Source organism: Myiozetetes cayanensis, unplaced genomic scaffold (assembly GCF_022539395.1).
Source record: "Myiozetetes cayanensis isolate MyiCay16 unplaced genomic scaffold, myiCay2020 scf31, whole genome shotgun sequence".
NCBI lineage: Eukaryota > Metazoa > Chordata > Aves > Passeriformes > Tyrannidae > Myiozetetes > Myiozetetes cayanensis.
The window spans coordinates 3763561-3787901 of NW_026087533.1; the positions used below are offsets into that span (position 1 = coordinate 3763561).

Here is a 24341-nt window from a genome sequence, read left to right on the forward strand (position 1 = left end):
TTTCCAGCTCCATCCCTACCCGAGGGGTATCACTTTTCAGGGTCAAAAAATCAGTTTCGTGGTGGCTGTGAGGGGTTTTTGCCCTGTTTTGTTGCTTTGGATTTTTTTTTTTTTTTGTTTGTTTGTTTTGTGGGAAGTTACTCAGTCAGCCTCTGGGAAGGACTTTTGCCCAAAATTAAATACTGCCTCGGGGTGATCCCTCCACAGGCTGGGGATCTACCTGTTCAAGTCCAGACTTAGCACACAGACCTGCACCTGCTTCTCCCAAACCAAACAAGTGGCCCAACCCCAGGACACATCCAGCCTCCAGAGCTTAGCAAATGTTTGATTTTTCCAAAGCGGAGCAGCTGTTGACGGGAGGGACGGAGAGCGCCGCCTCCCCTCACTCCCCTCTTCCCAAAATAGCCAGCTTGGAGTATCACAGGCCAGATATGAGACTTGAAGGGCTCCCAGCTGCAAGTCTGTCCCCTTGAGAGCCTTAAAAAAAGCCCATAAAAGTGATGCTTCAGCAGACAAGTAGCTAAGAGTGGGGTCTGTAATAGCCCTTTTCCTGAGGAAGGAGAAATGCCTGTTAGCAAGGGCTCTGCCTGACTCCATCAGACATTCCTGAATCCGCCTGACATTCCATGCCTGGGGAGCCAAGGAGCACAAGGGGCTCACAGGTGAGACCTTGCCATGGCCCACACATCACACACAGGATGTCTCACCTCCCACCAGCTCTGCTGTCGAGGTGCAAGGAGGAATTCAGAGTGTTCCCAGATGCATTTTTGGAAAGCTGGACACGGTGCGAGGATTCCCAAGCAGCAGGAGATGGGAGTGTCTTCACCAGCTTTCCAGCACTACCTCCCTGATGTCAGGGCTTAGCTCAAACAAAAGCCTTCTTTCACAGAACCATAGAATCACAGACTGGTTGGGGTTGGGAAGGACCTTGAAGCTCATCCAGTTCCCACCCCCTCCACGGCCAGGGACACCTTCCCTCAGGAGGTTCTCTGTGCCACATCACCCGTGTTTAGAGCCACGTATCCCTGTGACTGCTGGGAACTGCCTGCCCCAGGGATGGATGGAAGCCCAAACTGACCTCACCAACACACCCAGTCAGGCGGTGCCAAAGCACTGGAGCAAGGAAAGGTTGGGGAATATCGTCTTTAATGCCACGGAGACTCAGACCCAGGGGGCCTGGTCCTGCCATTTGGCAAACAATCCTTTATGAGGTTGCCCAGCGAAGAGAAACCAAATCCTTCCTTTTCAGCAAAGCCATTTAAACAATCTGTACAGTAATGCATTGTGCAAGGCTCCAAATGAACAGCACAAGTCATTAGGAAGATATCAGACTTAATCTTGCATACAGCAGGACTGTTTAAATGCTACAGAACAGAGGGTTTCAAATGGCTTTTTGCTAACTTTAATAACTGAGTTTACAATTGAAAGGTAAGAGCAGAAGGGGGAGGAATTTAGATCAGCGCAATGTAAACCCAGATCAAAAATGAAAGGGCTTGACTCCCACTGTTCTTGTGTCAAATCACATTTGTCAAAACAAAAATTAGTGCTGAAACCTTGTTTGGAATAAAAATTAGGATGCAGTTTCTATGAAACATGATGAACTTGTTAACTGTCGAGGCACAAAAGGCTCTGGTTGTTGCTGGTTATTTACCTTCAGCTCTCGGGGTGCCAAAGAAGCACCAAAACCATGGAGATGCCCTTGCCTGGTTCTGCTGCTCTGAAGGCTTCAAACAGCTGGTCTGGCTTTGATTAAAATCAGTGCCTTGTTAAAGCAGGAGTTTGAAAAGCAACCATCTCCCGAGTGCTGCTTTTCTTGCTCTTTTTGGTTCTTTTTCTCGCTGGCAGTGCTTGGAGACCAGCCTGAACTTCTGACATTTATCCAGGGATTTGTGCTAGAAGCCTGGGAGCTGGCTGGGACCACGTCACCACACAGCTCCTGGGTGGTGGCAAACTGTCGAATTCTGGGAGGAATCTACACTGAGACGTTTTACACAGCTCAGAACTATCTTGGCAACAAAGTAAACTGTGAAAATCACTGCACAGTTTCTTGAAAGATCTGCCTTGCAGGGGAGATTTGCCAGTCAGTCCCCTCTGCAGAGCGCTCCGGGTCAGGCACAGCGATGGGATCTGGAACTCCTGAGGTGGGATCTGGGCTTAGGCCAGAGCTCCCTGCCTGCTCTGGGCCTTAATTTCTTCTGCCAGTAAAAAGGCAGGGGGGCACTTCCCTCCAAGCTTGAAAAGAAAGAGGGTTTAAATAAAGATAACCTGCTGGTTAGAGAAATAAGAAGGTATTAAAATCCATATTCAGGGAAATGCTACAGTGACCAAAGTTTCAGCCTGCTCTTCTCAGGGACAGGGCTGGAGCTGTTTGTTCAGCTGCCACAAATTAAACAGAAAATCCAAATGCAACTAGGAAATGGGTTGCAGGCCTTTTGAGAAAGGAAGAAAATTTCTCACTTAATTCCTCACAATCATCTTATTACAGCCCAGTCCTTCAGCTGCCTGTGAGAGGTACCTACATACTGCAGATGAAGCCTGCAAAGCCAGGAACACCAAACCTGAGCTACAAGCCTGCCACTGTGTCTTATTTATTGAGGTTTTTGTCTGTGAGCCTGATAGCTGTAACACAGGGCAACTTCATTCCCTTTATTTAAGGTAAACTAAACAAATTACATCTGAGCAACAAGATAGCAGAAGGGAGAGATGAAGGGGACAGAGAAGCAAGTCCAAGAATTAGAAAAGATTTCTTTTTTTATCAGCACATTCTCTTGCAGACTGGGGGAAAAAAAAAAAAAGTCCATTAGCTTTGGAGCAACCTCATTTTTCTTTGCTTTCCAAATAAACCACTGCACACCTACACTTCAGGGACTTCATCAGAAAACACTTCATAGCCAAGGTTATTCTCCCATCCTCTTCATATGAATCTTCCACACTCTCCTTTCAAGGTATTGGTCCAAAGGTCACCCCCTAAACACTCTGCACCCCACGTGTGCTCTCCTGATGTACAGCAAAACCCACCCCACAGAGCCCATGGGGTCATGGGCCAAGCCCCCTCCCAGATCCCAACAAACCTGCCTCCATCACCCCAAAACACAAAACCACCTTGATTTCAACTTTGGTGCCACGTCTGATCTCTTCTGCTCTGTGACTCCTGATAGAGTGAACCCTGCTAAGCTGACAGGATGGTGGCTACCAAGGGGCTACCAGTTCCCTGATCCTGGAGAGGTGAATTTTCTTGTATTTCTAGAAGAAATACTTAGTGGACCCATGCAGGACACAACTCAAGACCGTGCCAAGGTTACCACCACTCCATAAGTTTCACACTAAATCAACTCAAACCCTAGTCCTGTGCCACTGTAGGGTGGATAAAGTCACACTTGCCCCACCTAAGGAAGGGTCAAAGTGCTGATCATTCCCTGGAAAGATGCTTAGGAACAGGAGAGCAACTAATCCAGTTTGGAAGAAGCAGAGCCTGCACAGCTTCTAGGTAAATCAATCTGGCACCACAGAGGAGCACCTTGAAGTGTTGGCTTTTAGGCTGCTACGATCAAATTTAATACAGGACGTGTTCCAGCTGGGGGAGAAATCGCCTTTTTGCATTACCAACCACTCGTGTTTCTCAAATATCAATTTCCCCTGATGAATTAAGCCCGTTGTTGAGGCTGAACCAGCGGTGGCAGCTCTGCCCTGAACCAGTCATGGGTGAGAGACAGAGAGCTCGTGATCGTTTAGGGATGTGGCAAAGTAGGCAGAGTCTGGAGGAGAGTGGGCTGGTGGGAACAGGTTAGCAATATTCTTATTATGCACTGGAAAAAATAAAGAGAAGAGAAGAAAGGTGTTCAGCATAAAAATGAATCGCTTGTCACAGCTACAGCCCTTCAGATAGTTACTTCCTTCAGGAAGAGGAAAGAAGACATATGATAAGCACCTATTGCCAACTGATTCTTAAGCATTTAATACTTGGCAGCAGCTCCCCCAGTTTAATCCTCTTTTCCCCAGTTTTCTCCAACCATCTTTCATCATTCAGTGATCCTCCAACAACAGGCACTGGCCCGTCACTGCATGACTCCAAACCTCCTGGAGCTCAAATCAAACTGCTTCCATTTGAAAGTGTCACAGAGGAGGGAGCTGGCTGACTGAGCCTCAGGAGCACAATCCCTGATACAGCAGAGATGCTGCAAATCCACTCTCCACGTGTCTCCAGTCTGTCTCCCGTGACACACAGGCTCTGTTGCAGGCAGGCTACGTCAGCTACGGAGAGCTCAGCAGAAAATTGAAAGCGATCATCATCCAAATGCTCCTTGGGGAAAGAGGTTTCCTCCTGTTCTCGGGCAAGGGGGCTCAGATGTCGGCGAGGCAGAGGAAATTACTTCTGACAGTGATGGGTAATTTGACAAGCAAGGAGCAATTCTGGGAGGACCAGTTCAAGAAGGTTAAGCAGAAGACAATGGCAGCGATACCGGTGGGGCAAAATACTGCTGGTGCCTCCTGCTCTGGATGCTTGAAATTAATTTTAGAGTGGTTAAAGGTAATCTGATTATATACTATTTATTGCTCCTTCACATACCTCCTCGAGGACTTGCATCATTTAATGTGAGGGGTCCCCACAGGCCCATTAAAACAGAGATACACATCCTACCTGCAACTATTATCCACGTTCTCCGACAGAACAGGTAGCAGTTAATGAGTAGGGACTGCTAATTCACCTTAGAATTCAAGGGAGAGGCACTTCATTATAATAATTAGAAAAGAGGTGCCCTTCTATCTTCCAAACACACTTCCCAAAAAAGTGCTGTGGCAGATGTGTGTTGTGACAGTACAGCAGAGATGCAGACTGTAACTCCTGACTCTCCCCTCAGCAGATCTGCTCTGGATGGGCTCTGCAGAACAGACACCACGTTCCAGTTCGGGTTATAAAACTGCTCATCCCTGACGTGGTTTTATCGACGGTCCAGAGGAGCAAACATCACCTCCCACAGTGTGTTCCCAGAAGTGATCTGGTCCTTAACACAGGCCCAGGTGCAAGAGGAGAATTCAGAGATAAAAGGAACGAAACCATCCTTTGCCTCAAAATAAATTAATAGGATAAATTGTGCTGTTCAGCCACGGAACAGAGCGGAGCTGCTGGCCTGGGCAACCGCTGAGCACTCCACGAGCTGAGCCTGGAACCCTAATAATCAAGGATGAAGGAATTTAAATGCATTTTATTTGTGAATGCAGTGGGTCAGGAGAATGCAAATGGTCCATTACAGTGTCTCAGCCGATAAGCAGGAACACATTAAGCTGTGGCAACTCTGTCACTTGGGACCATCTGTCCGTGTTCTTCCTTTTCTCTCCCATATTGTTGAAGTCACACCAACAAGACCCCGGCTGAAAGCCTCCAAATGCTCTCCAGTATGTCACTTGACAGGATTAGATATCAAAATAATCTCAGCAAATTGGGAAAATAGTCTGAAACAAGCGGGATGCAATTCAATAAGGACGCACAAGGCGTTTTCACCCCGAGGGAAGCACAACGAACCATGAAGCATAAGGAATAAAATGGTTAGAGCAGCGCTCGGCCGAAAACGATACCGAGGCTGCAGAGGATCAGGAACTCTGCTCAAATCAGCACTGTTGTAAATGTTGCAAAAAGGAGCAAAACCCCACCCCAGGATGAGCAATAATGAGTGTCACACACACAGGAAAGGGCTCTGGCCCCGCTCTTCGCTCTCCTCACACTTTGGGCAGCGTTTGGCTCGTCAGGAGACTCCAGGAGGAGGACACGGAATGTGACCTACAATTAAAGCTGGGGAAGGTCTGGAGCTGCTCACCCTGGAGGGGAGGAGACCAAGGGAAACTTGACAACGTTTTGCAGAGGCACAGGGAGACGCTGCAAAGAACAAGATGGGAAAACCATTCTCCACATCCACAGGGAAAGGCCAAGAAGTCACAGCTTAACTCTCCACAGGAGGGCAGGGTCAGACACCAGGACGGGCTTTAAAGCTGTGAAAGCACTGAAGCAGAATGCCTGCCATGACTTTCCAACACGGGGGAGCCCTCGGGGTGCCTTAGGAAGGGAAGGACTAAATGACTCCTCGCTGTTACTTTTGTATTCTGTTGTTACTCGCTAGCGTGAATGAGAAGTGCAGGTCTCCAAAAAGCCTCATGAAGTTGCCCCTTGCAGATGCAACAAAGTGATTCCGAGAGAAGGAAGTGCTACATGAAATGCTTTCTGATGGCTCCATTCCCTGCAAACCCCCCCAAAGCTACCTTAGTGACAGGGAACATCACAGTTACAATTTGGGATGTACACACAAGTCAGGAAATTAAAAATGCTCGTTCCCACAGCAACCAGGATGGAGCCTGCCAAGAGAGAAGGAATGTTCTAGCCTAGTCAAAAGGTGTTAATTTTAATGCCTGAAGGCGATTTCCACTTCCAGATGCCTGAAGAAGGCCTTGGAGAAGCCCATGAAAGCTCTCTGCATTCAAGCATGGGAAAACCTTGACTCTCGGTTTCTTTGTTCCTGAATTCTCTGCCCCTGCCTGCAGGACACAGCACAGATTGGAGTTTGGACATTAAGTGGAAACAGAGGCAGCAGGGCTGTGGAGACCATCACTGGAATGCTGTGATCCTGGACCAGGTTGCACTTCACAGCTCACACAGTCTGTGCCTTCCCCCCTCGGGCTGGGAGGAGATGACAGCCCACTGTAATCACACTGGTGAGAAACTGGCCCGACTCAGGTGTTCTTAATTGCATGTTTCTATCACAGAAATATATTCTGGGTGCATTGAAATTCACAGGAAACAGCCTCTGCCTTCAGAACTTCCTCTTGAAACCCCTTGATTTTCCTGCACTGAGCTTTTTCTCCTTTTCTTTTTTCTTTTTTTTTCTTTTTTTTTTTCTTTTTTTTTTCTTTTTTTCTTTTGGGAGCTGCCTATAAAGTGTCTGAGGGTGCAGTGGGTTTTTTTGAGAATAAAACATCAGAAGAAGGATGAACAACTTTAGTAAGTCCAAAAAAAAAAAAAAATCATCCACGTTTTTCACACTGATGCCTCAAGCAAAGGCTAAGGGATTTTCTTGAACTTCCAAAAAATCCCCTCTAGAGACAAGAACAATCCTGAGAGGCTAAAAGAAAGTGTTTTTTAAAAGCATAAAGGTCTTTGAATGACAAATGCCTACCACAACATTCAGAGCACACAGATCCAGCCTGGAAACCAGTGACAAATCTGAAAGTTGATGTCCTATGGGATGATGTTAAACCCACTGATTAAGTGAGATAAGTGACTCCTCTGGCCCCAAAAGGTACCAGAGATGAAAAAAAATACCAGAAACAAGTACCTGGAGAAATTATAGGGAAGGAAATGCTGTAGCAGGAGCCATTTGAAATGTGATCTCCTGTAGCTGAATAGAAAAATGTCAAAATCTAACACTAATCCAGATGAATATCCAATGAGATACATAATGAGGATGGAAAAAAAGCTTCAGCAGCAGCACAAAATAATGTGATAAAGCAGTTAAGTTCTAAATGTGGAATCTAACATAGCAAAATCAGTTTGGAACCTGCCTAATCTCTTCAGAAGTTTCAAGAGTGGAAATCAAGTGAATTACAACCAAAGTAAGTGGGCTTTTTTTGCTGCAGTTTCTAGCTCCCCATCTCCTCTGAATAAACAAGGGAAAGCTGAATACGGAAGGATAAAGACAAGTAACCCAAAAGTCTCGAGACATTTCCAATATTAAAAGGCAGAGCTAAAAGTGTATTTTTAAAATATCCTTCCCTTGCTCTGCTTTTTTATGTAGTTTGTGGTAGTGCCTGTCTGCAGGTGGGTTTGTGTCTGCAACCTCCACCTGAAAGAAAGTTGGAGCCAGCTGGGGGTCGAGCTCTGCTCCCAGAGAAGAAGTGGCAGGAGAAGAGGAAACAGCCTCAAGTTGCACCAGGTGAGGTTTTAGATTGGATATTAGGGAAAATTTCTTCATAGAAAGAGCTGGGACTGGCTGTCCAGGCCAGTGGTGGACCCACCACCCCTGGAAGTGTTTGAGAACGTGTGGATGTGGCACTTGGGGACGTGGTTAGTGGTGAACACGGTGGCGGTGCTGGGTCGGCAGCTGAACTTAATGATCTTCAGGGTCCTTTCCAACCTTAACAACTCTGTGATTTGGGCAGAAAATGGTGTAAAGCATCTGACTGCAAACGGTGGCCAGAAGGCAACTGGCCCTCAGTGCTCCTGAAAGACACGCTCTGACCAAAGCAGAGCCATCTGTGCACTCAGGAGCTTCCAGTCTGGCACTGACCTCCCTAGGGACCTTAAAGCTCATCCTGTTCCACCCCTGTGCCACGGGCAGGGACACCTTCCACTATCCCAGGTCGCTCCAAGCCCCGTCCAACCACTCCAATCTACACCGAGTGCTGCCGTCCCTGGAGGAGATGCCGGATGTTTGTTCAAGCCGGTTGGAAGTGCCAAACCTCCAACTCAGCTCTTGCTGTGGAGCTGCCACCAAAGCCTCCGTAATCCAGAGACAAATCTGTGAGCAGTCCAACACCACCCACTCTCAGCTGGCTGCCTTTTAATCACATGCTCAATATCGCTGAAGATTAGGCAATTATTTCCACATAATTAGTGTCCAGAATGAGGCACAGACAACATCCATAACGGGGGTGCTTAAAGGAAAAAAAATTTTGAAAAAGGAGAAAAAAAAAATCTTAAAGACAAGCTCACTGTATTTTGAAATACAGCCCTCAGAATCTGCAAAAGAGGGATAAAAAAAATAGCTACAGCCTGATTGTTCCCTGTGTGCCTGGTAACGGGGCTGCTCACGTGTGGCTTCCTCCACGCCACTGCGTGTTCCACTCCTCAGCAACTTAAAGAGGCCCCACAGAACGCTCTCCAGTCACAATTCAACACAATTTTATCTCTTTTTCTGCTTTCATTTGCTACTTTAGCGGTTGTTTTTCTATTTTTTGTTTTGTTTCCTTCTCCTCCATTTTGCTGCGCGCAGCAGTTCTGACAAATCCCAAGACACCCTCTCTCCCACTTTTTAGGCCTCATTAAACTCAAAGCTCTGCTCAGGGTCAATGGAAAGTTCACGAAGCTCATGAGGAAGCTGGGATGATTAATGGGTTTGCATGGAGATAATGTGAAGCTTGCCCAGCTGCCTGCTAAGGACAGGCCCAGACCAAGGCACGCTGTCCAGCCTTCGCAGCTGCCCTCCTGTCTCCAGGGTTGAACACAAACAGAGACCCCCTGAATGTGCATCTGAGCTCTGCAGCTCAGGCCAAGCCTGCTCTCCACTCCATCCTCCTCCCTGGGTTATTTCTTGTCCAAGATGCAAATCTCAGCTGAAGGGAGACGAATCTGTTGGGTTCAAATGAAGTTTTTTTTCAATAACTGCTGCCCTGCTCAGCCCCAGAACAAGGGTTTGGTAGCAAAGGGGTTTGCAGAAGGCCACAGGCCACTCTATGAGACACGGAGTTTTTTTCTGTTCAAACTTTTGAAATGAGTATTTCAAGCTGACAAGTTGCTCCCTGCCAGCTGAGCCACTGTAATAAGCTTAAATCCCCGTGTGAGGTTCAGGGTTCAGTGGAGCCCTGATGTGTGAGCTAATGCTTGGAACACATTTGATGGGAGCCACCGTTCCCAGCATGACCCAGGGTGAGGGCAGAGTGGGAACAGGTCTCCTGAAGGATTAATGGCAACCTTGGGGTCTGCAAGGAGCGATCTCTGGCAGGTCAAAACAAAGGGAAAAAAAAAAAAAACCACCAAAACACTACAGGGATTAATGTCAGCCCCAACATGCATCACCCAGCCAGTCCCCCAAGAGCTTGGTGTTTGGAGGATATCCTGGTTGGCTGCTTCCTGCTGACAGGAAATAAGTTTGTTGCTACGGATTTCAGTGACAGCAAAAGCCAAAGTCAACTCGAAACACCCTCCTGAAAATAACGTTGAACTGGGTAACATTATACACAGAAAAAAACCCCAAGAAAGATGATGATGCCAGGGAGCAACAGAGTTCCAGCAACTTCTTCATCACAATGTATTTCTGTCTTTAAAGAGCCCACGGAGCCAACCACGTAATGTCACGTGCAATAGGCAGCAGGAATAACTCAGCATACAAATTAAGACAGTTATTGTTAATATTATTATTATCTTAATCACACAAAAGGACACTCCAAGGTTTTGTAGTTTTGTGATCCCAGGGAAAGAGACTTACAGACAGAAAAGGTGCAGCAGAACTGGAGGTTACCATTTCCTTCTGCTAGTTGGAATGTTGCTGAGTTAATATTTTCATCCAATTACCTTTCCTGTGTTATGTATTCATACATCAACTCCTGTTGCTTCTGACTGAGGTGGGAACATTTCCTGCCTGCTCCATGGTTTCCTAGATAAATCAGTGGTGAAGGAAGCAGGTGTCTGGAAAATGTTTTGGCTCAGCTGGCAAGACTGGATGGTTGAAGGCACTAATCCTGGGATGTGGAGCTTTTTGGGTCCAGTTGGGCCCAGCACTTGAGGTGACAATCACAGAGCAGCTGCTGTTAAATGCTGGCTGGGACAGGAGCTTGGTGGTGTTAAATCCAGTGGGAAGATGCTCCTTGAATCCTCACCCAGATCAGAGCCTGGCAGGTCACAGTGTCACGGTGCAGTGACAAAACCTGGTGGGATTTGCCAGGGAGAACAAACCTGCAGGGCTCTGGGTCTCAGGACAATCAGCTCTCCAGAGGCCTCTCTGTGTGTTCATGTGGTCACTGCTTTGCTTCCCCAGCCATTTCAACCCCTTTTTTTTTATCCTGGAGAGCCAAACAGCACCATTTCCAGGCAGCTGAGAGCAATGACCTCCTGTCTTCCAAACAAACCGTCGGGACAGCTCAGGCCAAAGTCTGAGCCGAGTACACAAACACAGCCACGGATTTTTCCAAGAAATTCTCCACCCTGTGCAGATCTCCCTGTGTCCTGCCACCAAACAGTCAAACGTGGAGCAATACGAGAGCCCTGCTCAGGGGTGAGGTCAGAGCACACCTCTCATCTTTTAGATCCAGCTGCTGTCAGGGCTTTGCCATCCGGTCGTGGTGACCTGGAGGTGCCCTGGATGTGCCAGTTGTCACATGGATTCACGTCAGATAAAGCTACAGAGCCTCACAATGTTGCATAAATTCAGCATATGCTGAGAGAAAGCAGTGGCTGCAACCAGGCAATTCATAATTTTAGGTGTGATTTCAAGTGGGGAAAGAGGAAGCAAGAGGGGAAACCTAGTTAAGGGTTGCTATTTTTAAACTAAAATTAATATAGCGACGTGCATTTAGGTGGTGAAAAATGTCTGACAGCACACCAAGGCTCCATATTTACTTTCTGTCACTGATTTCAGAGCAAATTGGCTCAGGTTATAAGTCAAAGAGGGATTCTGTTCTGCTGCCAGCACTGCACACTTCAGGAGATATCTGAAAATCAGGCTTCTTACCTTATCATTGTTAAAAGACTGTGCAATCAAAATGTGGCTGACAATTCAGCTGATGCCTGAGCAGAAATAGATGCCAGCTCACTCTCCCATAGCTAGAGAAACTCTGTAAAGCTAACAGGATTTTAAAAACATTTTGTCAGAGAAATAAGTGGCTATGACAGACCTGGGGAGCGGGCAGAATAATAACTCAGCTCTCTGCTGCTGGGTATCCCAGAGACAGGTGCATTTCAAGGGCTCTGCTACACAACAGGGCTGCCCTCTCCCAGGAATTCAACATGCTTTGCAAACATCAGTAAATTTAATGCTTACAGCACCAAAGGCAGGAGTGCTGAGATGGTTAAGGAGGGTTAAAGTAAGTAGATCAGCACGGGGAGCATAACAAATACCTGCAGATATCCAGCCTTACCCTTAGACACAAGCTCAGCGGTGTCATTTTCCTTAAATCTTCCTTAAGAAGCATGTTTGGGGTCTGATTCAAATACCAGTGGCCTGATATTCTGCAGGTTTCCCTTGAGTTACCTTCAGTGCAGAGGGAAATCTTGCAGACAGTTCTGAAACCCCCCCAGCTGTGCAGCCACCCCCACCGGAACCTTGCGGCGCAGGTTTAATTCCAGCAGGGATCATCCTTCCACCCCCTAGCAGAGGGCTTTGCCCATTTCCCACGGCACATTTTCCCAGGCAAATCATCCCCCCCATCTGAAAGTGTAAAACACGTTTACCCCACTGCTGGGATGTTGTCTTGTCACGAGCATCACAGATGAATAATTGACGCTTACGAAAGAAGCACAGCTTGTGGGTTTGAGGAAAGGGCTCTCAAGCTGCAGTGATTATAAATGACAGCAATCAGAGGAGTTCTGTACAAATAAACCACGTCCAGAACGTGGGAGAGAGTCATGATGAAATTGATGCCCTAGAAATAGGATCTGGAGAACATCAATCACGAGCAGGAACGTGAGGACCAAGTCACCCGAGCGAAGTCCAGGTGAGTGGGATGCTGCCTGTGGCGGGTGCAGCAGCCTAGAAATTATTTGGGGAGGGGGCAACTTGAATTTCCAGGTGAGCTGCCACCTTCCAAGGCAGAGGAGCAAGGAGATTGAACTGATTTGGGGGTGGGATACAAGAGTTTTCCTGCCAGTGATTTTCCTACCAGCTGGGCGGGAAAACGTTGGGAAGGGATGATCCTCGTGGCTGTTGGGAGAAGCAGGATGCTCTGTAGGAGCAGGAGGTGAATGTTTATTTTTATTTCTCCTTTGATTAGAGAGAATATTTGACACAGAGCAGCTCCCCCGCTTTCCCCCCGGGGCGAGATGCTAAACGGAAGGCTACAAAGTGAGCATCACATCCACAACAGCAAAATGTATCACCCTTCAACAACTTGATTGCTTCTCATGCACACAAACACACTTGAAAATAGCCCCAAAGAGGTTCCTTCCCCTCCCACGTGGAAGCAGCTGCAGAGAAATCTCAGCTTAATATTGACATCTCCAGCCGGGGGAGCAGCCAATTGGCCTCCATTAAATCTGCAGTTAGGAATAAAAAGATGCAAGAAGTGACAGGAGGGGGAATGGGCAACAATGAAGGGCAACAGGGCCCTGTCCTAATTTCTAAAAGTCTCTGAAGGCAAGAGGGATAGAGGGCTGCAACAAGGGATTGCCTAATGCTTCCCTTCTTTACCAGCCACAGTTAAAAGGAGGAAAAGCCTATTAAAAGGCTGAGATGTACCATGTAGCTTCTTTTCTGCAATTGTCTGCAAATCCTTGTGCTCCAAAGCATTTTCCTTGAGAGTGCTCACAGGCATGCTACAAACAAGCATAAGTACTGTCAATTGTTTTAGCATGATAAATGCATTTTAGAGCTTTCAATATTTTTGTCTGTTTACTGGCATGCTCCTTGAGGAATTTTGACAAGCTTGCCAGAATGGAAAAGCTGCAAAACGCTTAACTTAGTGCTGAACTTAACTCTCAAGTAAGAAACCTGGGTGTTGCTGGAGGGGGTTGAAAGAGAAACCAAAAAATTAAAGGACAAACCAACCCGAATCAAAGCTCCCAACTGAGCAAGACTGTCATACACACTTCCAGCCCACTTCCAAAACTGCTTCCTCCAGACATCCCACAGCCACTAACGTGGCTCTCTTGCAGCCCAGTATTGCACAACCAGATGTGAGTTAACCCTCTGGTACTGTGAGGAACTAAAGAGCTTCCAGGGATGGGGCAGCCACAGCTTCTCTGGGTAACCTTTGCCAGGTCCTCTCCACCCTCACAGAGAAGAACTTTTTCCTAATATCCATCTAAACCTTCTCTCTGTCAGTGTGAAGCCATTCCCTCTTGTCCTGGCACTCCAGACCCTTGTAAATATTTTCCCTCCATCTGTTTTTTAGCCCCTTCAGGTACTGGAAAGCCACGATTTGGTCACCCTGAAGCTCCTCTTCCCCAGGCTGATGATGTCAGAGACACCTGACTCATTTCCACCTTCAAACCTTCCCTTTCTGGAACCCCAGAGCTAAGGAGGTCTCTGCAGGAGGCTGAACTCAGTCTCCACACATAGCAGAAGATCTCCACATCCACTCTGAAAGATCCCCACCTCATGTGCCTGATGTAGGGAAGGACTGGGACACCTACAGGGGGCAAAACAGGAAATGGGAGTGTTCTCCAAACTATCAGTCCTATCCCTTTGCCCTGAGGAGATAAACTCACAGATAACTTGCCCACTACAGAACTCTATTGTGCTCTAATCTGGGTGAGGAAACTCCAGGAGATAATCTCTGCAAAACAGACTCTGCTGTAAAGGAGCTGAGAGACCCCTGTACAGCAAGAATTCCCTGAGGATGGGTGGGAAAGGGCTGCTCAGGCAGGGTCTGCTGGTCTCACCATGGCATAACCTGTGAGGAAAGGCCAAGCAGGGGCAGAGCGAGCAGAGCAGGGACATGCTTTGAGTGCAAATGAGGAAGAAGACACTTTATATCCCAAAGCATCAAAAAGCACCCCAAGAAGTCAACAAGTATCCCACCAGAAGGAGCAGGGGAATAGCATTGAAATTATGTAAGTGGCTCACATAAAAAAAAAAAAAAGGTAATCTGCTAAAGAGTAAAATTATACCAGCCAGTATAAGGAGCTTTTAATATTGATTCCCTCAATATTTCATGGAGTTCACATCCCGCTGCACAGTGGAGGAACGGGTGAGAAAATGCTCAGTTTGGTCAGGTCCTGATGTCTACAAGCTCAGACAAATAGCACCATTGTCAGGCTTGGACTGAGTTCATATTTTAATAAAGGCACTTTCAGTTTAGCACTGCTTGCAGACACATTTGGTGCAAGATCTGCACAGAGAGGTGGCCCAGGCTGGGACTGTAGGAACGAGATTCCCACCGACGGCACACGGGGAGGTCACCTCTAGGAGAGGGGTTCAAAGTCTTGCTTCGTACAAGTGGAGAGAGGAGGGAGATCAAAGCTGTTCCAGACACCTCAGCACATTGCAGGGAGAGGAACTGACATGTGACCTTTAAAAAATTCAATGAGATTGCACTAAAATTGAGTCTGAACTCACCAAACATGTTCCCGATGTGGCCGTTCTTGGTCAGGGGGCGCAGCTCGTTTTTTCCAAGTGCATATTGCTTGTAGTTATCCCAAGCGAATTTCATCATCTGTGAAGAGAGAAATGGAGTAAAATTGAATAAAATTGAATAAAAACACCTAACAGGACCGAAAGTTTTCTGAACCTCAGCTCTGGGAAGGAATGGGGGTTTCCCATTTATTGCTAAACCCAGCAACCAATGGCCCATTAATTATAAAATCTTAATTCACACTGAACACGATGAGTGGAGCTGCATCCAAAGGTCTGAGGAAGTTCCTGATGGAGAACTTGGGAGTTGTAGAAAGATGCCTCTATCTCTGATCTTTTCCAGGGAGTATCACTATTTCAGAATTTCAGTTTTATCAGTGTTTCAATTTTATCAGTATTTCAAAATGGTAAGGCCAAAGCTGACCTATCCCTAAGTACAGGAAGAAATTGGTCTTAAGGACTGCACAGAAATTTTCTTTCCATTAACTAACAGAAGACATTCACAAAGGGGAAATCCATGACATTTTGATATCTTCTATCAAAACTCCAAAGCCTTATCCTTAAGAGAGTTCTGCACAAGGGGCTGGGTGATTTCTGAGAAACCCCTTCCAACTCAAACAATTCCTTTTGGGACATTTGAACTCTCCTGCCTGAGGGCCCAGCACATTAACCTTCCCCTGAGGACTGCAAGGCAAGTTTGGGCAGGTTCCAACACACACACACACACATCCCAGCACAGCCTTTTCTGTCCTCCTGCCCCTTTGGCTCCAGCTGGTAGGAAAAATTAAACCTACAAGTAGCTTTTCTTCATCTGGGAGAGACTTGTCAGCTTCTGAGGAGTGCCTTAAATAAAGCTGCCTTTTATAACCCACCCAGCCTGGCTCTGAGCAGTCCCAGCCCCAGCATCGCAGTGACCTGGACATTCTTTGATTCCATCCCTGGAAAAAAAGACAACAAAGGGGAGGAAAGCGGCTTCAGAGAACCAACAATGTTCTCTGCCAAGCCCAACAAAGGTAAGAGTTGTCTAAAATGCTTCAGTGAAACCAGACTTTTGAGAGAAAATGACAGTTTAAAACAAATCGTTCCTGCGCAGAGCGCCCCTGCCTCGCGTCTGCAGCAGCGCTTGCTGCTCTATTTCAGCACCAGAATGTGCAGGTTACTTTGGTCTGGAATTTCTGCTGTCATTTCAGTTCTTACTTCTCCCTCCAGCTGTGTGTTTCACCAGCCCAACATCACAAGCCTCTGGCAGTGTCCTCGTTAATTAGCACGCAGCCCCAAAAGGCCACATCGCCAGATTTCCACCCCCCTCCCCTTTCCAAACATCAAGCTTCCAAAGTAAAGTTTCACAACGCTGGTCATATGGAGGAAGGATAAACATTTGCTGGACTGATTGATAACATTCGGACTCCGACACCACCAGGAGATGGAATGTTGGACAAACAAATAAAGTCAATGTGGGTTTTAAAAACTCAGTGTGGGATGAATTAGTCAGTGGAGTGCTCTGCTCTGAGGAAACTGAATAATGACCCCGGTGTGGGGGGAAGAAATCCTCCACAAAATCCACTTGAACATGTCTCAATCATATGACTCAGGGTGTTTATTTTTGCTAAATCTCTGGATTTTTTTTTTTTTTCCAGTGGTAGCAGATGCTAAACAGGAAGTTCTCACTCTTCATTAAGAGGGCAAATCTTTGAGGGACTCTGGCCTCTCTTGGACAGTAGGGAGTGAATGCTTTTATGTCCCAGAGCTTGATCCTGAAATTCCCTGCAAGAAAGATGGTGTTTCCATAAGGACAGCATTCCCACAGCAGGGCTCCTGATAGAAAGGAAACAGCAAGTCAATCTACTGGGTTCATTCCTCTTCTAAATCAGAGCTGAGGAAGGAGGACCCACCCTTCTGGCACAGAGAGAGCCTGGACGTGGAGAGGATGTGGAAATGACTCTATTTTGTTGCCTAAAACTCCTAACGTTGTAATTCTGAATCAGCCTCATTTTAAGCTGAGCATGGAATTTAAAGTTATTTCCTTCCTCGACTTTTTTAACCCCTCCACTCCAGAAGACCCAAAGTTTCCAGACCCAGGCATCTCTGCCAGGCTGGCTCACCGTGATCCAGAGCTCCCCAGCACCTCCATCGCAGGGAGGTGATGGAAAACTACCTTGGGTTTCCCTTCAAACAGTCTCTTATATCCTACAGGGGAAATCTCCTCCTCTCCTCCTGTCTCCTCACACAAGGAGGGACGTCCTGAGGCCTGACAGGTTTCCCACAGTGACCCACTTCACACAGGACTCTGAGCACTGCTCGAATAAACACATTTATTCTTCATTTGCCTATTCAGCCACTTAAGCTGCATTTGTCACGGTGCTGCAGAAGGTTCCCCTACAAAATGATTTCTTGGGCTGCACTGCCTGTGGTGTGTCTTAAAACTCTCCTCCTTTGTTCTGTCCTGAGCTGATAGTCAGGGAGACAGAGGATGGATGAGACTGGATATGCTGCTTCATCAAACTGCCAGTTTGTTCCGTTACGTGAACAAAATTCTGCTTGCTGCTTTCAAACCCTGTAGATTTGGGAGGCAAGATGCATAATGTGCCTCTTCCCCTCCTCCCCCCCCCTCTTTTCATTTTCCAAGATCAAGCTTTCCTCTCTCCAATGACGGGGTCCAAAAGCAGCAACTGGAAAAGTTGAAGAGCCAAAAAAGCATCTGCACCGTTCTGCCCGTTCTGGCTCCCTGCAGCTGCCTCTCCAGGCCAAATTTAGCAGCTCGACTTCCAAACCAACTGAAGGGATTCAGCAGGGTTCTAAAAGTGGGGACTCCACATTCACAGGAGCTTTCAGAAGCTTTCCCTGACCGAGGTTCCGAATTCCAGGCTGAAAGGGAAGGGGCTGGAGCCGAGAGGTGCAGGAGGGGAACGTGCCTGTTGAGGTGTTTCAGGCGGGTTTCTGATGAGCCACACGAAGGTTAGAAGTGAATATTTTATGCCATTCCAGTCATGACACATCACAATACATCAGTGTTAACATTATGCCATTTTAGATTTGAAAAATGGCACCAGAACCACAAAAATTATGGAGATAGATCCATAATTTTAGATTTTGCTCTTACCAGTGAGCCATCTGCCATCTAATAGATAATTATCTATTTGGCCCTGATATTCTAATCACTCTGGCTCTCAGCTGATTTATAGCAGAGACTTCCAAATTTACAATTTAATTTGTCAGATTGCTCTTTCTTTTCTATAACCTGTAAGTCATTTGTTACTTCTGAAAGTTTCAGCAGCCCAGTCAGACAATTATATATTAAAATCAACTAGAAATAGCGAAACTGAACACTGAAAATCCGCACTATCACTTTCATCATTTAGGCCATTATCTTTCCCTGTGCTTTGGTCCATCCAAACCCAAAAAAGATCTGGCTTTCATGCCCACATATTTCACACAGGCAGCAGCAGAGCAAAAAAGGCATTTAGTGAATTCTGTGATCCAGATAGTGATGAAACAGGTTTCAGGATAAAAACTTGACCAAGGAAGTGTTTTCACTTTGAAGAGACGTGCAGATCTTTGGCACATTTAATAACTAAACCACTCAAAATCTCTGATTTATGGTCTTGCAAAAAGCAGAGAGATGAGAGAAGAAAAAGGGGAAAAACCTCCTCCCCACTATCACTTGCCCTCCTTTTGTTAACAGGGAAGATTTCCAAATGCAGAGCATTCCCAAACAGCTTTTTGATTAGTTTGATCCATCTAGACTGGGACAATTAGTAAATGCTTAAAGGATGAAATCTAAATATACCGACCAATCAGCCCCTTTCAAGTACTTCCAAGGAACATTACACAAAGCCATTATCTTCACAAGATAACCACTTTTGTGGCTCTTTAGCCTCCTTTCTTCAACTCCCCTTCAAACATCTCACTATGAAGTACCTAAGAAATTTCCAGTTTGGTTGATAAAAAGGCAATTTTAAATATTTCTTTCCCCATTGTATTCCTAACTTGTTTTTTCCCACCTCTCTTCCTTTCTCTGGAGTTGGAGGCAGATGAGTTGTCTCATCCCTTTCAAACCCAAGATCTGTTCTTTCCCACCTCTAACTTTCTTGCTACCCCAAAATAGCCCTGTTCTAGTTTGGATTTTTAAGATGCAACATAATTCCATATATTTTCCCCAACTGTGTAAAAAATAATTTGCCAGATGACAGGATGCAGAGAAAGAGAGGAACTGACTGTCAGTGTTGCAGGCAGAAGAAAAAGTCTGCCTGAACACACCAGGATAAGCCATTTATGTTTGGAATAATGGATGTATTTTTCCCTAATCAGACTTGCATAAACTTGTATAATTCAGGATTGACTGCGGGAAAGGTGATGAAACAGCATCACGTTCATTACGTGTTGCTGGTTTTAATATTGTCACATGGAGATATAAATATCCCTACAAACAGAATGATCCAAAAAAGGCTGGAATTCACTTGAAAAACCTTTAATGGAAAGCTGAGCAGCTTCTCAGGTCACTTCTTTGGGACACCGTCCTCAGTAATGTTTTTACGTAACGGCAAAGGGACAACAAAAAGGCTGTGTGTTAACTGAGCTGATTGAGATGTTCCATTTAGGGCAGGCACTAAATATCCAGAGGCTTTCACTTGGTGGGTTTAAAAGCCTGGAACTGCAGAACAGACAGCGCTGCAGTTACCAGAGACGTTACCAGGCAACTCACAGAGATGGACACCAACATTGATAATCCATTCTAAAGTAATTACACTTTATAATTAAAGATTACAGTAAATCCAATAGATCCCAACAGGAACTTGAGCAATTCAAAGACACGCTGGCTCACCTGTCTGTTTTCCAGGAGCCATGTTAGCTCCTGTCTGTGAATAAAACACCGAGTGAATCACTGAGATTTTCATTTAACTGGCCCTCAAACGACTGACAACCGTGAAAGCCTCGCCTTGGGAAGTGTTAATTGAACATCACCTCGCTCCTCTAACTCTGAATCAAATATCATTCTTCTTTTAATTGATGGCAAAGGGGTGACTGGGGGTAAAACCTGAGTCTGTCACTACCAAATGAAAGCCCTGGCAAAGCCAAGTGAACACAGTCCTGGCTCCAATGGGACAGGTATTTCCTCCCTAGTTCCATTCTTGACTCTTACACATTGTTTGGGCAGCTTCAGCTCCAGCCTGAGCACAGAACTCCTCCCTTGTGCTCCAGCTCTTCCTAATGGATTCTAACCCAAATTTTCAAGCCCTGTCAGCCTACTGACTGTAAATACATGAGCTGATAGTTCGGTGTTAGATGGCAGATAGAGACTGTGAATCACTTGCTACGTGCAGTTTTATCTGGAAGTAAATATAACAGTAATTCAAGCAACAGGTGAGTGGGGCTTCGCTTCAGATTTTCTCTGGCAAAGTCTTGGCAGCTTGTCCTCAAACTGGCATGGGTGGTTTTCCATGCCATCAGTTGCTATCACAGCTCACTCTCTCCTGCACAACAGCCAAAGACAAGGCAGCTCCTTGCTTAGAAAACTGATCCCCATCACTGGAACAACAGAGGAATTCTTTATGGAGATGGAAGAAATCACCCTCCATCCAGACACAAGGCACCTCCCAGCAAGTTACAATAAGAAAAAAGTAAGTTTTACATTCTGCTTGTTGTTCCCAGCCAGGCAGTCCAGCTGAGTAATGGCTGGATCGAGCTCAGATCTGCAGAGGTAAGCACTCTCTCCCTGCCACAATCAGGGAAAAAGCAGGGCTAGAAGCCTGATTTGCACTGGGGGAACAGGAAAAAAAACCCAGCACAGAGTAGTCCAAGGTCATTAGTGTTAGTGACAAGGACAGAAATAGAACTCAAGAGTCTCCCTGACTCACAGTCCCTGCTAGGAAAGCTGAATGGGAGAAAGAGCAGCTCAAGCCACAATTAAACTAACACCTAATTAAATTCCTAATGCAACTAGATTTAACTGTGTCAAGAGGGGGAAAAAAAAACCCCACTAAAATCCTTCGATAGGGCTATCTCAGGCATTAAGACCCAGCTGGATCCAGCTGCATCTAAATCAGGAAACATGTCAGCAAGAGCAGTTGATTTTGCAGTTAGCCCAGTAATGAGATGCTGGACTGGAAGAGGACAACAATGGTTTTGAGAACAAATTTGCAAGTCTAGACCAAAGCACGGAGTGATTTAGTAGAGAGATGAGAAGAGCTGGAGCCCCGGCTCCTTCGCTTCCCAGAATCAAAGCCTGGGGAAGAATCTAATGGAAATAAAAGGTACTTGTGTTCCCAGAGCTGTCAGCTTCATGTTCACACACAAGACATTCCAGAGCACGGCCAGGCTGATGCTGCACAACAAATCCAGCAATAAAAAACCAGTAAAGACTCTTTTTGCCCTAAGGTTGTTACCCCTGAGTGCTACTCAGGCACTTGCTGTCACAGGGGTTGGGGAACAGGCAGGAAAAGGCAATCCAGGGTGTCCAATCTGCAGCCTCAGCCAGGGGAACCGACCCCATCAAACCTGAGAGGTGATTTCTTCCATGGATGGACACTCCAAAGGTAATCTGGGATGCTGCAAAAAAGAACTGCTGTCGAAGGGCAAGTCTAACTGTGTGATGGGAGACCAAAGTGAAGATATTGTGCCAGCAAATGCATGGGAAGGGAATAGTGGGATACAGGAAGGGTTGGAAATTGAGGAGGTGACACTGCAACAAAGATGAGCTCAAAACCCCAGCAATAGTTATGATCTCCCTCGTTATTACCACAGAATGAAGGCAGAAGCAGCTCTTTGAGCAGCATGAGGAAATCAGGGAAGAAATGTAAGGTGCTTATAAAACATTGTGGGGTTTTTTTTAATGTATATACTGTGCAGAATTTGAACTTAACCCTGGTTTATGGCTTCCCTGCAGCCAGATTTCCCACCCAAACCAGATTTTGTAAATGGAAATTGCAGCTGTGAGGATATATCTGTAGCACTTAAGTACTACTTTCAAAGTGGAAGGTACCAGAATGTGTTGGAAGGTACCAGAATGTGAACAAGGCAAGACCAGAAATCAATCCCTTTCTGTACAATATTGGAATAGTACATAATAATAAGAGATAATTAAAAATATTAAAATATACCCAACTACATCTCACTGTGCTACATTTTTCCACGCTCCTAGTTACAGGAGTTATGGGATATGCTGCACTTTGGAAGTGAGAAGGTACCCCACACCCAAACACACACGGAGGCACACCAAGTGGATATTTTCCCTGACACTGCTAAAGTATCACAACTCATTTACATCCCAGTGCACTGGTTCACTTCACAAGATGACTTTTGCTAACAAAGTTTGCTAACAAAGTGCATCAGGAGGTGTCTGTCAAACACACAACAACTCCTCAGCTGCTGGTGGGAGTGCAGGAACACAGGACAGCAGGCAGACCCACAAAGCCACCAGTAGGCACCGTGTGACACTGTTATTTAGATTTTTCAAGTCCTTTTAACTCCAGGTTGGACAGTCTGGCTTTTTGCTAGCAACTGCTATTTCACTCCAGCATGCCTTGAGGAAAGAAAGTGGGGAAAAAAATTACTTACCTAGTAATGATGCTCCTTCAAATGTCACCTCCAAGTCCCCTCCTGAGTTTTGCGCCTGCAGCACAAATCCCGCAGGAAATTCCCTGAGCTCTCAAGATTTTGGGCACTGTCACATACCCATAGGCTGCCTTGAGGGCTCTTCCATTTCAGCTAAACCCTTCAAGCATGTACAGCACACGGGCTTTGTAAATCCCTAATTACACACAGGCTACAAATTCTCCTTAAAAGTGACCAGAGTTCCAGGTGAGTGATGGACAGCAGTTAAACACCCAGGCCAGAATCCATCAGCTCCTCACCACAACATCCCCATGCTAAATGGGAAGGTGGATGGGAACACAAGCACTAAGCAAGATTGTTTTTACAGACCTGCATTATGACAAGGTAAGTAATTTTCTCCTTCCCCTACAGATACCATCTGCACAAAGATTCTCATTTCTGGAGAGCTGCAGCCCAAGGGGATGCTCTAAAAGGAGCTGTAGCCATAAGTAACCCAAAATGGGCAGACTGCAAGGAGATAGAAGAAAAGAAAAAAAAAGATTGTGGAAACATTTTGCTTTACTTTTCTGAGGATAATAAGAACAGGGGGAAAAAAGTCTCTGGAACCTATTAGGCCTGTCTGTGGGGACAGATGTCAAACAGATCAATACTGAAAAGAAACAAAAACAGAGAAGAGATCAGGCTTTGTACTCCTGAGCCTTGGATGTGGCACCATGGCAGGAATCTCTGTGGGTATGGAAGTGAAAGACTAAGCAGGGACCAGAATCTCTGTGTGTAAATCTGCCATGGGGCCAACCTGAGGCAAGTAAATAAAGCCTTCCTCACCCAGAGACATCCTGACAGTCCCTGTGTTACACAGTTATGGAAATCATGATGCACCAGGTCGGGGTTCTGTGTGAGGCTCCACATCCAGCAGCCCAAGCTGGACACCTGGAGAGCTCCAGTTCAGCCAAAGAAACCATTTCCAAGGCGTCTTCAGATCTAAAAAGTGAAGACCAGCCTCAAAGTCGCCAAATCCTCTTTTGGGGAAGAGATTTCTCGGCCTGGGATGCAGCAAGAGGCTTTGGAGCACGAGTGACACAGACCTGCTAAGTCAGAGCAGGAGCCAGGCGGATAAACGGGACCGATTCACACCACGGCTCGAGGTGCAGCCCTGGCTGATGACAACCTGAGCAGGCCCTTGGATCTGGAAAAGGAAATGCCAGCTCTGAGCAGGACCCACGCTGTAAGATACAAAAGGAGCCCTTCCACATCAGAGGGAAAACTTAGCACCGTCAGGGGCTCACTCAGTACGCTCCTCTCACTCCTCCCGTCTCAGGACCCAGCAGCTGATCTGCCTCTGCCCTTCCCAGCACCCACTCAGCCTGAATTGCTTTTGACACATGGATGGCTCAGGGGCCTGAAACACAGGCAGAAGCAGATGGGATAACTGAAGGAAGGGGAGAAAGAAAGAAAAAAAAATGTAAATACAGGCCAAGAGTTACCCTGCATCACTCCTGTTCCGCGCTGTGAGAACGGACTTAGTGAGCAGAAGGAACATCTGCTCGAAAACCGTCCTTGTTTCAGTCCAAATGCTGGAACAGGAGAGAGAGGGAAGCTGAGAACTGCCAGCACACCTCGTGCTTTATCTCACACTTGGATGGCTTAACAGGAGAGATCTGGGAGGATGAGTTTAGTTTAATGATTTCTTGCTGGTTCACCTGCTCCCCATCTGTCTTTGTAGTCCTTGCTCAGAGGGACAGATTGGAGCACTGCTGTCCTCTCCCCTTCCCAGAGTTACTTGTGATTTGAACTTCTGAC

At 46.3% G+C, this 24341-nt stretch overlaps 1 protein-coding gene across 1 annotated transcript in view; it reads right to left on the minus strand.

Moving 5' to 3' along the window:
* The window catches only part of MAN1C1 (mannosidase alpha class 1C member 1), a 62525-nt gene that overhangs the window by 26792 nt on the left and 11392 nt on the right, over positions 1 to 24341 (minus strand). Inside the window, exon 3 of the mRNA XM_050326255.1 lies at positions 14976 to 15072. Coding sequence (XP_050182212.1) covers positions 14976 to 15072 — 97 coding nt within the window. The remainder of the gene's footprint in view (positions 1 to 14975; positions 15073 to 24341) is intronic.